Here is a 17,718-nt window from a genome sequence, read left to right on the forward strand (position 1 = left end):
GTTAGAGACATAGCTACATAATTAGAGAGGTCTTGTCCCATGTCCCCTGGTTAGAGACATAGCTACATAATTAGAGAGGTCTTGTCCTGTGCCCCCTGGTTAGAGAGGTAACTACATAATTAGAGAGGTCTTGTCCTGTGTCCCCTGGTTAGAGACATAGCTACATAATTAGAGAGGTCTTGTCCTGTGTCCCTGGTTAGAGACATAGCTACATAATAAGAGAGGTCTTGTCCTGTGTCCCCTGGTTAGAGAGGTAACTACATAATTAGAGAGCTCTTGTCCCGTGCCCCCTGGTTAGAGACATAGCTACATAATTAGAGAGGTCTTGTCCCATGTCCCCTGGTTAGAGACATAGCTACATAATTAGAGAGGTCCTGTCCTGTGTCCCCTGGTTAGAGAGGTAACTACATAATTAGAGAGGTCTTGTCCTGTGCCCCTTGGTTAGAGAGGTAACTACATAATTAGACAGCTCTTGTCCCGTGCCCCCTGGTTAGAGACATAGCTACATAATTAGAGAGGTCTTGTCCCATGTCCCCTGGTTAGAGACATAGCTACATAATTAGAGAGGTCCTGTCCTGTGTCCCCTGGTTAGAGAGGTAACTACATAATTAGAGAGGTCTTGTCCTGTGCCCCCTGGTTAGAGACATAGCTACATAATTAGAGAGGTATTGTCCTGTGCCCCCTGGTTAGAGAGGTCTTGTCCTGTGCCCCCTGGTTAGAGAGGTAGCTACATAATTAGAGAGGTATTATCCTGTGCTGCCTGGCTACATAATTAGAGAGGTCATGTCCTGTGTCCCCTGGTTACAGAGGTAACTACATAATTAGAGAGGTCTTGTCCTGTGTCCCCTGGTTAGAGAGGTAACTACGTAATTAGAGAGGTCTTGTCCTGTGCCGCCTGGTTAGAGAGGTAACTACATAATTAGAGAGGTCTTGTCCTGTGTCCCCTGGTTAGAGACATAGCTACATAATTAGAGAGGTCTTGTCCTGTGCCCCCTGGTTAGAGACATAGCTACATAATTAGAGAGGTCTTGTCCTGTGCCCCCTGGTTAGAGAGGTAACTACATAATTAGAGAGGTCTTGTCCTGTGTCCCCTGGTTAGAGACATAGCTACATAATTAGAGAGGTCTTGTCCTGTGTCCCTGGTTAGAGACATAGCTACATAATAAGAGAGGTCTTTTCCTGTGTCCCCTGGTTAGAGAGGTAACTACATAATTAGAGAGCTCTTGTCCCGTGCCCCCTGGTTAGAGACATAGCTACATAATTAGAGAGGTCTTGTCCCATGTCCCCTGGTTAGAGACATAGCTACATAATTAGAGAGGTCCTGTCCTGTGTCCCCTGGTTAGAGAGGTAACTACATAATTAGAGAGGTCCTGTCCTGTGTCCCCTGGTTAGAGAGGTAACTACATAATTAGAGAGGTCTTGTCCCATGTCCCCTGGTTAGAGACATAGCTACATAATTAGAGAGGTCCTGTCCTGTGTCCCCTGGTTAGAGAGGTAACTACATAATTAGAGAGGTCTTGTCCTGTGCCCCCTGGTTAGAGACATAGCTACATAATTAGAGAGGTATTGTCCTGTGCCCCCTGGTTAGAGAGGTCTTGTCCTGTGCCCCCTGGTTAGAGAGGTAGCTACATAATTAGAGAGGTATTATCCTGTGCTGCCTGGCTACATAATTAGAGAGGTCATGTCCTGTGTCCCCTGGTTACAGAGGTAACTACATAATTAGAGAGGTCTTGTCCTGTGTCCCCTGGTTAGAGAGGTAACTACATAATTAGAGAGGTCTTGTCCTGTGCCGCCTGGTTAGAGAGGTAACTACATAATTAGAGAGGTCTTGTCCTGTGTCCCCTGGTTAGAGACATAGCTACATAATTAGAGAGGTCTTGTCCTGTGCCCCCTGGTTAGAGAGGTAACTACATAATTAGAGAGGTCTTGTCCTGTGCCCCCTGGTTAGAGACATAGCTACATAATTAGAGAGGTATTGTCCTGTGCCCCCTGGTTAGAGAGGTAACTACATAATTAGAGAGGTATTGTCCTGTGCCGCCTGGCTACATAATTAGGGAGGTCTTGTCCTGTGTCCTCTGGTTAGAGAAGTAACTACATAATTAAAGAGGACTTGTCCTGTGTCCCCTGATTAGAGACGTAGCTACATAATTAGAGAGGTCTTGTCCTGTGTCCCCTGGTTAGAGAGGTCTTGTCCTATGCCCCCCGGTTAGAGAGGTAGCTACATAATTAGAGAGGTATTGTCCTGTGCCGCCTGGCTACATAATTAGAGAGGTCTTGTCCTGTGTCCCCTGGTTAGAGAGGTAACTACATAATTAGAGAGGTCTTGTCCTGTGTCCCCTGGTTAGAGAGGTAACTACATACTTAGAGAGGTCTTGTCCTGTGCCGCCTGGTTAGAGAGGTAACTACATAATTAGAGAGGTCTTGTCCTGTGTCCCCTGGTTAGAGACATAGCTACATAATTAGAGAGGTCTTGTCCTGTGCCCCCTGGTTAGAGACATAGCTACATAATTAGAGAGGTCTTGTCCTGTGTCCCCTGGTTAGAGACATAGCTACATAATTAGAGAGGTCTTGTCCTGTGTCCCCTGGTTAGAGAGGTAACTACATAATTAGAGAGGTCTTGTCCTGTGCCGCCTGGTTAGAGACATAGCTACATAATTAGAGAGGTCTTGTCCTGTGCCCCCTGGTTAGAGACATAGCTACATAATTAGAGAGGTCGTGTCCTGTGCCCCCTGGTTAGAGAGGTAACTACATAATTATAGAGCTCTTGTCCTGTGCCCCCTGGTTAGAGAGGTAGCTACATAATTAGAGAGGTATTATCCTGTGCTGCCTGGCTACATAATTAGAGAGGTCATGTCCTGTGTCCCCTGGTTACAGAGGTAACTACATAATTAGAGAGGTCTTGTCCTCTGTCCCCTGGTTAGAGAGGTAACTACATAATTAGAGAGGTCTTGTCCTGTGCCGCCTGGTTAGAGAGGTAACTACATAATTAGAGAGGTCTTGTCCTGTGTCCCCTGGTTAGAGACATAGCTACATAATTAGAGAGGTCTTGTCCTGTGCCCCCTGGTTAGAGAGGTAACTACATAATTAGAGAGGTCTTGTCCTGTGCCCCCTGGTTAGAGACATAGCTACATAATTAGAGAGGTATTGTCCTGTGCCCCCTGGTTAGAGAGGTAACTACATAATTAGAGAGGTATTGTCCTGTGCCGCCTGGCTACATAATTAGGGAGGTCTTGTCCTGTGTCCTCTGGTTAGAGAAGTAACTACATAATTAGAGAGGACTTGTCCTGTGTCCCCTGATTAGAGACGTAGCTACATAATTAGAGAGGTCTTGTCCTGTGTCCCCTGGTTAGAGAGGTCTTGACCTATGCCCCCCGGTTAGAGAGGTAGCTACATAATTAGAGAGGTATTGTCCTGTGCCGCCTGGCTACATAATTAGAGAGGTCTTGTCCTGTGTCCCCTGGTTAGAGAGGTAACTACATAATTAGAGAGGTCTTGTCCTGTGTCCCCTGGTTAGAGAGGTAACTACATACTTAGAGAGGTCTTGTCCTGTGCCGCCTGGTTAGAGAGGTAACTACATAATTAGAGAGGTCTTGTCCTGTGTCCCCTGGTTAGAGACATAGCTACATAATTAGAGAGGTCTTGTCCTGTGCCCACTGGTTAGAGACATAGCTACATAATTAGAGAGGTCTTGTCCTGTGTCCCCTGGTTAGAGACATAGCTACATAATTAGAGAGTTCTTGTCCTGTGTCCCCTGGTTAGAGAGGTAACTACATAATTAGAGAGGTCTTGTCCTGTGCCGCCTGGTTAGAGACATAGCTACATAATTAGAGAGGTCTTGTCCTGTGCCCCCTGGTTAGAGACATAGCTACATAATTAGAGAGGTCGTGTCCTGTGCCCCCTGGTTAGAGAGGTAACTACATAATTATAGAGCTCTTGTCCTGTGCCCCCTGGTTAGAGACATAGCTACATAATTAGAGAGGTCTTGTCCCATGTCCCCTGGTTAGAGACATAGCTACATAATTAGAGAGGTCCTGTCCTGTGTCCCCTGGTTAGAGAGGTAACTACATAATTAGAGAGGTCTTGTCCTGTGCCCCCTGGTTAGAGACATAGCTACATAATTAGAGAGGTCTTGTCCCATGTCCCCTGGTTAGAGACATAGCTACATAATTAGAGAGGTCCTGTCCTGTGCCCCCTGGTTAGAGAGGTAACTACATAATTAGAGAGGTATTGTCCTGTGCCGCCTGGCTACATAATTAGGGAGGTCTTGTCCTGTGTCCTCTGGTTAGAGACATAGCTACATAATAAGAGGGGAAGGATGTGGAGGGGGAGACAACATGTTCTTCCTGTAATTTAATTAAAGCACACACTCACACACATACATACCATAAGATCATATGACCTGTTTGTGCTCGCCATATGTCTATGTTCCAGTGGTACAGACCGCTGTGCATCTCCCCACAGTCAATGACCACGGCAATGTGAACTGAATCCACTCTGTGAGAGATTGATTTCCATAACCTACTGCGCTCTCATAACCCGGAGACCCATACTTTTATTTTATTTTTTTAAATTCAATGACTGGTTAGTTTGTGTTTCTCCAGTTGAATGTGAAGACGAAAATGTCCAAAATATATACATTTTTCTGCTCCCAAATAACGTCTATACCGCAGTGAGGTTTTCCTGGTGGAAATCCGAGCCTCCCGGTGGTTTGTTGTTTACGTCTTCCAGGAACGGGATGCCGGAGCCAAGAGAAGAGCCCCGGTTGAGAAACATCATTCCGGGATACAATTTCACTGCAGCAAGTTGGACGGCAGGAAAGTATATCGGCTGCCTCATCTCACAAAGAGGTGCTAGAAAGAGAAAAAACGGACTCCTGTTTGCAACTTTTCTCTGGTTTTATTAAAGTAAGAGCTCAACGTTTGTCTCCGTCTTTTGTTTCTAACGTTAGTATCTGTCTTGTCTTTGTTTTTCCGCAGGATGTCACCGCTAAGTCAAGTTCATTTTCCGAGTGTTTTTTTTGTTTGTTGTTGTTGTTGTGAACAAACAACGTTTGTTGACATTGGCAATATAGAAGTTGTAGCTAAATACAGCGAGATAATGTAACGTAAATGATGTGTTGTCCAAAAAAATATATATATTTAGTTAGTTAGGACATGCTGTGCTTGCTCCTTCCAAATAGCACATTTAAAAACGGATGGGAATGATGTGGAACAGGAATCTCTTCCAAAAGACTTAGTAAATAACAAGGTTGCCAACAAACAACAGAATAATATGACCAGGTAGGGAGTTGATGCCTATTCGGCACCTAGTTATCTTGGTGAATTGATCATGCTACTTTGTATACGTTGTTTGTTGACATCCTTTTTAGTTATTTACCAAGTTTTTTGGAACAGATTCCTGTTGGAACGTAACACAAATTATACCCACCCGGTAAAAACACGTTGTTTTTAAAAAATGTTTTTGTTACTAGCTATATATATTCTTGTTGTTTAAAGATGTTGCTGTCTAAATGAGCTTTTACTTTCCTGTAGCTTGATGCTGTTTTATGTCAACATATAGCTACACCCCTCCACTTCTATAGCTACATACACAAAACATTAGGAACACCTTCCTAATATTGAGTTGCACCCCCTTTTCCCCTCATAACAGCCTCATTTCATCAGGTCATGGAATCTACAAGGTGTTGAAAGTGTTCCACAGGGGATGCTGGCCGATGTTGACTCCAATGCTTCCCACAGTTGTGTCCAGTTGGCTGGATGTCCTTTGGGTGGTGAACCATTCTACATACACACAGGAAACTGTTGAGCGTGAAAAACCCAGCAGCGCTGCAGTTCTTGACACACACAAACCGGTGTACCTGGCACCTACTACCATACCCCGTTGAAAGGCACTTAAATCTTTTGTCTTTCCCACTCACCCTCTGAATGAGACACATACACAATACACGTCTCGAGGCTTAAAAATCCTTAATAAATTTGTCTCCTCCCCTTCATCTACACTGATTGAAGTGGATTTAACAGGTGACATTAATAAGGGATCATAGCTTTCACCTGGTCAGTCTATGTTCCCAATGTTTTATACACTCTGTGTGTGTTGTTCCACTTATTATCAGGTTTGATTTTGTTGTTTCAGATCCACAAGAAGAATGTTTCAGCTTGGAAGCCAACTTGCCCAGTTTCACTTCTCCACAGGACCCAGTACTGCTACTGCAGGTGCCCAAGGAGAGACTACACAGCCTGCCCTAACAGTACAGGACTTTATCCAACATGTCAGGTAGGTCTGAATGAATGGATTTTTAACATGTCAGGTAGGTCTGAATGACTGGATTTTTAACATGTCAGGTAGGTCTGAATGACTGGATTTTTAACATGTCAGGGACTTTATTCAAGTGTTTTCTGTACATATGGTGAGGTTATTAGCTAGATGTTCTTGTTTCTCCTCAACAGTGGTAGCTAGCTAGACGACTATGGGGGGAGGGTCATGTTGTACGTAGTTAAAAAAAAAGCATAAGGACCTTGGATTTATAGCCCTTTTTCCAATATTGTCTTTAGGAAACTTGGCGGACTGAAAAAAGAATACATTTTCTGCGACTTACGTGTCCCGACCCAGTTTCAAACCACCAAGGCAGACGACATCAACCTTGTCATCCTCACAGGTGTGCAATCAAGTATTTTTAACTAACTAGGTCTATGAACTGTGTAGTTGACTTGACTCCTAACCAATGTTCCCTCATTTTTGGGGGGAGGGGCACTGAGTAAACTTCAGTTCTGCAAACTTTGAAATTTGTGAAAATTCCTGTTGAACTTCCAGCGCATGTTTACTGTGAACACTGAGGCTGTACTCGCTTTAAGTTAGTTTTAACAGTGGCCAAGTAGGCTACTGTGGGTATTTGATCATAATGTAGGCCTACCAGAGTGGCCTACCATCAAAAATAATGGGGAAAATGCATCCCATAACATGTTAACATGGAAATAACTGTTCTATCATTCAGCCTACAGTAGCAGCCAATGTGTGGTGTTCAATGTAGATCTACATTCCATGAGACTTTTGAACAGAAAAACATGTAGGGATTGACATTAACCTGTTGATCCACTTGTCCTTCAGACAAATAGGTGGCTGGAAATGGTGTGGTGTTTGACGCAAGAAACCAAAATACAACACAGCCCCTTCAAGACAAAAAAAAGTACTTTACCTGACTGGCTTTTCTAGAAATGTACTTTTTTAATTTTGTGTTCTTGTAGGAAGCAATCACTCCCCCACTGCCGACTACAAATTATTTATAACTTGGCTAATAACTCACTAACTAGCAAAAGATATGAACAAAATGTACACATGGCTACATGCAGCTCTTGATTTGATCTCAAAACAAGCGCATCCATTCTCGACCGCTCATGCTGTGAACACAGTCCAGCTCAAAGTGAATGGCACAGATCCATATATGGCAATGGTCTATTTGCATATAGGCCTACTGCAGCTCTGATTGTTCCGCACCGATCTGTGTAGAGTACGGGCTGAGTTGTGTTCTGCCTCCAACTAAATCTCTTGCATAGTTATTTATTTTTTTCTTCGGTATGTTGCTTTGAAAGTGGCTAATTTTGCGTTGATTTGATCATAATTAAAACAGTAAAGGGAAAAGTTGATAGTGTTAACTTACAGGGAAAACTCTGAGCTTCACTCAGCTTTCTAATCTCCTGCTTCTCTGTGGGCTGATATTTGTTCTGCGTGGCAGTCCCGGGAGCGGGGAGGAAGTCTTGGGGCTACTGCGTAAACGCACGCAGCTTAGAGTGAACGTTGACAGGGATGCTGGCCCATGTTGACTCCAATGCTTCCCCACCCGTGTGTCAAGTTCGCTGGATGTCCTTTGGGTGGTGGACCGTTCTTGATACACATGGGGGAAACTGTTAAGTGTGGAAAAACCCAGCAGCATTGCAGTTCTTGACACACTCAAACCGGTGCGCCTGGCACCTATCACACCCCGTTCAAAGGCACTTATTCTTTTGTCTTGCCCGTTCACCGTCTGAATGGCAACCATAAACAATCCATGTCTCAATTGTCTCCAGGCTTAAAAATCCTTCTATAACCTGTCTCTTCCCCTTCATCTACACTGATTTTTAAGTGGATTTAACAAGTAACATCAATAAGGGACCATATCTTTCACCTGGTCAGTCTGTCATGGAAAGAGGTGTTCCTAATGTTTTGTACACTGTCTATATGATTGGGTGTATAGATTGAAAGCAGCCATTCAGCTCTATCAGAGGTGCTAATGGACATACTGAGCATAAACTCTAAATCAAGGCTGTCCAACCCTGTTCCTGGAGAGACGCCCTCCTGTAGGTGTTCACTCCAACCCTGTTCCTGGAGAGACGCCCTCCTGTAGGTGTTCACTCCAACCCTGATCCTGGAGAGATGCCCTCCTGTAGGTGTTCACTCCAACCCTGTTCCTGGAGAGACGCCCTCCTGTAGGTGTTCACTCCAACCCTGATCCTGGAGAGATGCCCTCCTGTAGGTGTTCACTCCAACCCTGTTCCTGGAGAGACGCCCTCCTGTAGGTGTTCACTCCAACCCTGTTCCTGGAGAGACGCCCTCCTGTAGGTGTTCACTCCAACCCTGTTCCTGGAGAGACGCCCTCCTGTAGGTGTTCTGCATCGACGTGAAGCCCTGGAGAGGAACGGTGTCTTCCCAGCAGCAGAACTGGCACGTTCAGCTCAAAGAACAGGACCACAACTTTACCAACACCTCTATAGAACAGGTGGCAGACCCTCTTGAGGCCATCATGGTAAATATGTCATAACATCTTTCGTTAAAAAAAAAAAAATCTAATGTCACTTAGATGCATCTTGCTAAGTCATTCACATAGACTAGTGGTCCAAAAGCTTACAGTATGAAGACTAGATCAGGGGTTCTCAAACGTTTTATCAGCCCCCCCCCCCCCCCCCCCCCACACAAGAAATGGCCCATAGTTTTACTGTGGCAGGGCATAGTCGGACAAGTCTCAGGCCCTGGGAAGGAACATTTTTAAAGGCCTTCCTCTTTGGCATAGGAAAGCAAATTTCCTGCAATTCTACAAATTTATGTTATTTGTCAAAGCAATGTTATTTAATGGGGGGCAAAGCAATGTTGTTACAGCTTTAAAGCTAATATCCTGTAACTCTACACATTTTGCCATGAGACAGAACTTTGCAGTTTTAAAGCTTAAATTTCAGTGCATTTTATGTAAAAAGGGGGAAAAAATTAATTATAATTGAAGTATTTGCCCAGGGTTTAAGAACATGCATTGTATATTAATATAACATTGTATTACACCCTCTAAACTTATTGAAGAGATCTTTTGAAATTAGTCAAAAATAAATATATATAAAAAATACTTTTTTTTTAGGTCTGACCACAAACCCCTCGCCTAGATAGCCTAAAGTGACGAGAACTGATGCCAAGTGGTAGCCTAGTTGTTGTAAGCATTTGCAGTCTGGCACTTAATTCTGCCAGCCCAAGCTCCAACACCCTCTCTTATCCAACCTCTTCTCTGCCCCAACATAGCATCGACAGCAGGGTTGTTCATTTTGCCCCCCCCCCCCCCCCCCCCCCCGCAGCCCGCCTACGGTCTTCACCAAGGTCCGGAGGGCCGCACTTAAAATGGATTCTATTTATTCGATCCGTCGCTTTTGGAATTTGCTCCCTGACTGTCTCGCTTGCGTATAGATGACTGTTAGTAAGCCGGACAGGGGAAGACTATAAATGTAGGTTATTATTTCTACAGAGATTCAGTTTTATTTTGGTCATTTTAATGTTGATTGAGATGGTTTCCCCCTCGTAGGCCAGATCTGGCCCATATGTTTGACACCCCTGAGGCTCTGATCTACAGTGAATGGAAATGAGTGACTCCTGTCCTGCCCTGGTAGACAGGGTGACAGCTGTGTTGAGACGCCTGTTTTTCCCCCCCCTCTATAAACATAATTACAGCCGTTAAAATCAAGAGGCCCTACTTTGGGAGGGAATTTACCGAAACCCTGCTTCGCTGTAGTGTTAATCAACTCATTTCCATATAAATGTGCTACTCTGACTCAGTCAAGATCCAGGACAAAGCAGACATTTAGATTAGAATACAAAACAAGTCAGTCAGACTTATTTTTTATTTTTTTTAACTACAGCTTGGTTTAGAAGGATATTTTTTATCATCAAATCCTTCCAATGGTGATTTTTGGGGGTAACATCATTTTCCTAAACTGTGCTTTCCATTTCCATAGTGTGTCAGAAGAACATTACCCACCAAAAACATACATTATGAGTTATTATTTGTGGTTGTTAAAATGCTGCTTGATGAAGAATAATATACTATACTTGAAAGACTTGCTAATGATTAGGTCTCTGATTATTAGCTAATGATTTATATCTACACAATTAGATTTTACATTCACTTTTTAGTCATTTAAGGGGGGTAGTTGCGTGTCATCCGCATAGCAACAATAGGAGAGAGGATGTGAGGATATGACAGAGCTGAGTGACTTGGTGTATAGAGAGAAGAGGAGAGGTCCATCCTCATAGCAGTGATGGGAGAGACCATGTGAGGATATGAGAGCTGTGTGACTTGGTCTATAGAGAGAAGAGGGCCTAGAACCAAGCCCTGGGGAACACCAGTAGTGAGAGTACATGGTGCAGATACAGATCCTCTCCACGTCACCTGGTAAGAGCGACCAGCCGGGTAGGATGCAACCAAGAGTGTGTAGTCTGAGACGCCCAGCCCTGCGAGGAGGATCTGATGGAGCCTGAGACGCCCAGCCCTGCGAGGAGGATCTGATGGTTCACGGTGTCGAAGGCAGCAGATAGATCTAGGAGGAAGAGAACAAGAGTCAGCTTTGGCAGTGTTACGAGCCCCTGACACAGAGGAGCAGTCTCGGTTTAGTGGCATGTCTTGAAGCCTGACTGGTTAGGGTCCAGAAAATAATTCTTAGAGTTGGTCAGAGACTCAAGTATTTTTGGAAAGAAAAGAAATCAGGGATATAGGTCTGTAGTTTCTGACATCAGAGGGTTTCAAGACAAGGGGAGCAACTCTGGCCATTTTGAATTTAGAGGGTCAGGGATGAGTTGGTGAGGGAAGTGAAGGTCTCCATTGATGGTCTGGAGAAGGGGATGGGGTTGAGCAGGCAGGTTGTCGGGCAGCCGGACCTCACTAGTTGCTGGATGTCATCTGGAGAGAGAGGGGAGAAAGAGGTCAAGGCGTCGGGTAGTTCTGTGTGAGTGAGACAAGTGGAGTCAATAGGTTGAGTGGATGTCAAACTTATTTTCAAAGTGGTTGACAAAGTTGTCTGCAGGGACGTGGTGGAGGGGAAGGTGGGAAAGTGTTTCCTAGGTTTAGAGGCAGGACCTTGACATTTACATTGATAGAAAGTGTACCCATACTAGCATGCTGTATACTCATCGTCGCATACTATTTAACATGTCGCGTTTAGTAAAAATGATGCAGTATGTCACGGCCGCAACGCAAGAGCGGCTCCTGAGTAGGTGGGGTTGAGTGCGGGTGCATTTCTTTTCCAAATTCAACAGACGTTCATCGCGTTAACCAGCCTGATAATATCTCATTTCCAATACGATCAATTTGTCTAAACTCTGAATATAATATGAATGGGGTTATAGGCCTACTCAGGCTGGTTATATGCAGCCTATCACATTCGACTTATACCATTGGCTATTTAAGGACTAAAGACAGTTATTTGGTTCCATTTCAACGTATTTATTAGTGAAACAAATGTGTGTACACACACTTTTCAAATGTTCAAATCAAAAGACTATTTCACAGAAAAACGTGGCCAGCCGTGGTGCATCGCAAATTCAGAACCGTTGCATAGCAACATAATAAACTATACCACTGATCATTGGGAATGAGATCAGAATGACCTACGAAGGCTTGATCCATCAATTCAGTTATTAAATAGGGAGGTCAGCCTACAAAACCGATTTTTAGCATGACATCAATAACAGCCAAGTCCACGGTGCTGACACATACAGAAATCTAAAGATGGTTTAGCATTTAGTTTAGAAACTCTGACGAGAACAAGAAACACTTTTCAATGAGAAAACGGAAATCCTCTTTGGTTTAAAAAAAAAAAAAAAACGAACAAAAAAATACTCTTGATAATTTTAAGGAGAACAAAAATTACTTAGCCTACATTTGCGAACCACAGCAGAAAACGTCGCTGTTCGGCGTCTTCCCAATTAAGTAGTTTTGTTGTTAGTACCTAGTTGGCTTCAAGTAGCCAATCACTCGACAATGCATTGTGGGAAAGTGTGCATCGAATTCTACTAGATGACGAGTCCAAATGAGTAGGACATAATGGCATTTAAAGTATGATCGATTTTTCTAAAATGTTGTATACTATTTTTTTTTTTTATAAAAAAATGTGCATACTCAAACGGCCTCCTATTTAGGACGCAAGGGTATTTGGTCATGGCCATTGGCTTTAGCAGAGGATACAGATATAGAGGAGGGAGTGAAAGGATGATAGGTCCTCTGGAAGTTTAGTTTTCCTCCATTTTCACTCAGCTGCCCGCAGCCCTGTTCTGTAAGCCATACCCCCTCCAGACCAAGACAGGTAACCTGTGGTATCTATATCCCCTCCAGACCAAGACAGGTAACCTGTGGCATCTATATATCCTCCAGACCAAGACAGGTAACCTGTGGCAGTACCTGAGGAGGAGCGGCATATCGGTGCGTCAGGAGCTCTTCCTTCCCAGGCTAGTCTTCCTCGCCCCAGACTGCCAGCTGGATGAAGAGTTGAGGAAGAGGAGGGAGCTGGTCTCCCACAGTCAAATAGATGCATTCCTCTGCTCCTTCAGAGAGGGTTATGTAGCCTGGATATCAGACGCACTGACTCCTGCCTGGCTGTCCGGTGAGTGGAGGAGGCATTGTGGTTTTTTTGGGGTCACAAATAAATAAAAATAAAAAATTATATATTTTTTTTAAACAAAAATGGATGCCTTGGATAAGAAAATACTATTTTGGTGAAATATGACAGTTTTAAATAGTGAAAGAAGGGAGCTTTTCAATTATTCTAAGCTAATCAATATTTACTACTGTTGGCCTAGTCTGCTGCTCATCGCTTGCTGTACTGTTGACGGTAGACAGAGATGCACATTTGCATGTGTGTTTAAGAGCTTTATAAATCCTGTATATTATTACTGTTTCCTCCGTGTCCTGCAGGTCACCTGTCGTACCGTCAGATAGGGGAGCTGAAACAAGTGGTGAGGAAAATGGGGACCTGGGACCTGGTCAGACTACAGGGAGGAGAGCAGCTCAAGGTGGCTTTAACAACTTAATGGATATTAATATCTGCCATTTCGCAGACGCTTTTATCCTAAACCACTAACAGTCATGTGTGTACATTTTAAATATGGGTGGCCCCGGGAATCGAACCCACAATCCAGGAGGTACCAGTGCCGTGCTCTACCAACTGAGTCATTCAGGACCCCCATAGCCTTGTATCTGTCTGTTTTATTAATAATAATAATGCGTAGGCCACTACTTTTTCTAGTGCTGTTCTGAAACCAAAAGACACTATTACCTTTTTTTTGTTTTGTTTTTATTGTTTTACTGTGAAGTGTGTCATGAATTTTTAAATGCGGTTTTAAATCAAGTTTGTCTGTACTTGGTTTGAAGGGAGACTTCCGGAGCTGTCCTTACATTGCTCTGAACCGCCAGGAGACGGACACCATGGAATTCTTTAAGATCAAAAGGCTGTCTGCTAATTCGCTGTGGGCTCTGCTGGGACACGCCCCTGCTGGGACATGCCCCCCTCTAACCACTAGGCTACCTGCCTCCCCCCCTCTAACCACTAGGCTACCTGCCTCCCCCCCTCTAACCACTAGGCTACCTGCCTCCCCCCCTCTAACCACTAGGCTACCTGCCTCCCCCCCTCTAACCACTAGGCTACCTGCATCCCCCCCTCTAACCACTAGGCTACCTGCCTCCCCCCCCTCTAACCACTAGGCTACCTGCCTCCCCCCCCTCTAACCACTAGGCTACCTGCCTCCCCCCCTCTAACCACTAGGCTACCTGCCTCCCTCCCTCTAACCACTAGGCTACCTGCCTCCCTCCCTCTAACCACTAGGCTACCTGCCCCCCTCCCTCTAACCACTAGGCTACCTGCCCCCCTCCCTCTAACCACTAGGCTACCTGCCCCCCTCCCTCTAACCACTAGGCTACCTGCCCCCCTCCCTCTAACCACTAGGCTACCTGCCCCCCTCCCTCTAACCACTAGGCTACCTGCCCCCCTCCCTCTAACCACTAGGCTACCTGCCTCGCTCCCCTCCCCCTAACCACTAGGCTACCTGCCTCCCTCCTCCCCTCCCCCTAACCACTAGGCTACCTGCCTCCCTCCTCCCCTCCCCCTAACCACTAGGCTACCTGCCTTTATTTATTTAACTAGGCAAGTCAGTTAAGAACATTCTTATTTACTACCTGCCCCCCCCGCTAACCTCTAACCACTAGGCTACCTGCCTCCCCCCCTCTAACCACTAGGCTACCTGCCTCCCTCCTTCTAACCACTAGGCTACCTGCCTCCCTCCCTCTAACCACTAGTCTACCTGCCTCCCTCCCCCTCCCTCTAACCACTAGGCTACCTGCCTCCCTCCCCCTCCCTCTAACCACTAGGCTACCTGCCTCCCTCCCCCTCCCTCTAACCACTAGGCTACCTGCCTCCCTCCCTCTAACCACTAGGATACCTGCCTCCCTCCCCCTCCCTCTAATCACTAGGCTACCTGCCTCCCTCCCCCTAACCACTAGGTTACCTGCCTCCCTCCTCCCCTCCTCCCCTCCCCCTAACCACTAGGCTACCTGCCTCCCTCCCCCCCCTCCACCTAACCACTAGGCTACCTGCCTCCCCCCCCCCCTCCCCCTAACCACTAGGCTACCTGCCTACCTCCCTCCCTCCCCCCCCCTAACCACTAGGCTGCCTGCCTCCCTCCCGCCCTCCCCCCCCTAACCACTAGCCTGCCTCCCTCCCTCCCTCCCCCCCCCTAGCCACTAGGCTGCCTGCCTCCCTCCCTCCCCTCCTAACCACTAGGCTGCCTGCCTCCCTCCCTCCCCCCCCTAACCACTAGGCTGCCTGCCTCCCTCCCTCCCCCCTAACCACTAGGCTGCCTGCCTCCCTCCCTCCCCCCCTAACCACTAGGCTGCCTGCCTCCCTCCCTCCCTCCCCCCCCTAACCACTGGGCTGCCTGCCTCCCTCCCTCCCTCCCCCCCCTAACCACTAGGCTGCCTGCCTCCCTCCCCCCCCCCCCCCCCTAACCACTAGGCTGCCTGCCTCCCTCCCCCCCCCCCCTAACCACAAGGCTGCCTGCCTCCCTCCCCCCCCCCCTAACCACTAGGCTGCCTGCCTCCCTCCCTCCCCCCCCCCTAACCACTAGGCTGCCTGCCTCCCTCCCTCCCCCCCCCCCCCAACCACTAGGCTGCATGCCTCCCTCCCTCCCCCCCCCCCTAACCACTAGGCTGCATGCCTCCCTCCCTCTAACCACTAGGCTACCTGCCTCCCTCCTTCTAACCACTAGGCTACCTGCCTCCCTCCCTCTAACCACTAGTCTACCTGCCTCCCTCCCCCTCCCTCTAACCACTAGGCTACCTGCCTCCCTCCCCCTCCCTCTAACCACTAGGCTACCTGCCTCCCTCCCCCTCCCTCTAACCACTAGGCTACCTGCCTCCCTCCCTCTAACCACTAGGATACCTGCCTCCCTCCCCCTCCCTCTAATCACTAGGCTACCTGCCTCCCTCCCCCTAACCACTAGGTTACCTGCCTCCCTCCTCCCCTCCTCCCCTCCCCCTAACCACTAGGCTACCTGCCTCCCTCCCCCCCCTCCACCTAACCACTAGGCTACCTGCCTCCCCCCCCCCTCCCCCTAACCACTAGGCTACCTGCCTACCTCCCTCCCTCCCCCCCCCTAACCACTAGGCTGCCTGCCTCCCTCCCGCCCTCCCCCCCCTAACCACTAGCCTGCCTCCCTCCCTCCCTCCCCCCCCCTAGCCACTAGGCTGCCTGCCTCCCTCCCTCCCCTCCTAACCACTAGGCTGCCTGCCTCCCTCCCTCCCCCCCCTAACCACTAGGCTGCCTGCCTCCCTCCCTCCCCCCTAACCACTAGGCTGCCTGCCTCCCTCCCTCCCCCCCTAACCACTAGGCTGCCTGCCTCCCTCCCTCCCTCCCCCCCCTAACCACTGGGCTGCCTGCCTCCCTCCCTCCCTCCCCCCCCTAACCACTAGGCTGCCTGCCTCCCTCCCCCCCCCCCCCCCTAACCACTAGGCTGCCTGCCTCCCTCCCCCCCCCCCCTAACCACAAGGCTGCCTGCCTCCCTCCCTCCCCCCTAACCACTAGGCTGCCTGCCTCCCTCCCTCCCCCCCTAACCACTAGGCTGCCTGCCTCCCTCCCTCCCTCCCCCCCTAACCACTAGGCTGCCTGCCTCCCTCCCTCCCTCCCCCCCCTAACCACTGGGCTGCCTGCCTCCCTCCCTCCCTCCCCCCCCTAACCACTAGGCTGCCTGCCTCCCTCCCCCCCCCCCCCCCCTAACCACTAGGCTGCCTGCCTCCCTCCCCCCCCCCCCTAACCACAAGGCTGCCTGCCTCCCTCCCCCCCCCCCTAACCACTAGGCTGCCTGCCTCCCTCCCTCCCCCCCCCCTAACCACTAGGCTGCCTGCCTCCCTCCCTCCCCCCCCCCCCCAACCACTAGGCTGCATGCCTCCCTCCCTCCCCCCCCCCCTAACCACTAGGCTGCATGCCTCCCTCCCTCCCTCCCCCCCTAACCACTAGGCTGCCTGCCTCCCTCCCTCCCCCCCTAACCACTGGGCTGCCTGCCTCCCTCCCTCCCCCCTAACCACTGGGCTGCCTGCCTCCCTCCCTCCCCTCCCCTAACCACTGGGCTGCCTGCCTCCCTCCCTCCCCCCCCAACCACTGGGCTGCTTGCCTCCCTCCCTCCCCCCTAACCACTGGGCTGCCTCCCTCCCTCCCCCCCCTAACCACTAGGCTGCCTGCCTCCCTCCCCCCCCACCCTAACCACTAGGCTGCCTGCCCCCCTAAACACTAGGCTGCCTGCCTCCCTCCCCCCCCCCCCTAACCACTAGGCTGCCTGCCCCCCTAACCACTAGGCTGCCTGCCTCCCTCCCTCCCCCCCTAACCACTAGGCTGCCTGCCTCCCTTCCTCCCCCCCTAACCACTAGGCCGCCTGCCTCCCTAACCACTAGGATGCCTGCCTCCCCCCCCCCCATTACCACTAGGCTGCCTGCCCCCCTAACCACTAGGCTGCCTGCCTCCCTCCCTCCCCCCCTAACCACTAGGCTGCGTGCCTCCCTCCCCCCCCTAACCACTGGGCTGCCTGCCTCCCTCCCTCCTCCCCTAACCACTGGGCTGCCTGCCTGCCTCCCTCCCCCCCTAACCACTAGGCTGCCTGACTCCCTCCCTCCCCCCCCTAACCACTAGGCTGCCTGCCTCCCTCCCTCCCTCCCCCCCTAACCACTAGGCTGCCTGCCTCCCTCCCTCCCTCCCCCCCCTAACCACTAGCCTGCCTCCCTCCCTCCCCCCTAACCACTAGACTCCCTCCCTCCCTCCCTCCCCCCCCTAACCACTAGGCTGCCTGACTCCCTCCCTCCCTCCCTCCCCCCCCCCCTAACCACTAGGCTGCCTGACTCCCTCCCTCCCTCCCCCCCTAACCACTAGGCTGCCTGCCTCCCTCCCTCCCTCCCCCCCC

General features: G+C 49.1%; 1 protein-coding gene across 1 annotated transcript in view; it reads left to right on the forward strand.

Moving 5' to 3' along the window:
* Positions 1-6,368: 6,368 nt before the first annotated feature.
* LOC145877557 (uncharacterized) overlaps positions 6,369-17,718 on the forward strand; it is a 53,919-nt gene continuing 42,569 nt past the window's right edge. Inside the window, exons 1-6 of the mRNA XM_082973393.1 lie at positions 6,369-6,406; positions 6,552-6,657; positions 8,636-8,776; positions 12,614-12,881; positions 13,193-13,290; positions 13,649-13,768. Of these exons, the coding sequence (XP_082829519.1) occupies positions 6,369-6,406; positions 6,552-6,657; positions 8,636-8,776; positions 12,614-12,881; positions 13,193-13,290; positions 13,649-13,768 (771 nt within the window). The remainder of the gene's footprint in view (positions 6,407-6,551; positions 6,658-8,635; positions 8,777-12,613; positions 12,882-13,192; positions 13,291-13,648; positions 13,769-17,718) is intronic.

Source organism: Salmo salar, chromosome 01, assembly GCF_965601325.2.
Source record: "Salmo salar chromosome 01, fSalSal1, whole genome shotgun sequence".
NCBI classification, from domain to species: domain Eukaryota; kingdom Metazoa; phylum Chordata; class Actinopteri; order Salmoniformes; family Salmonidae; genus Salmo; species Salmo salar.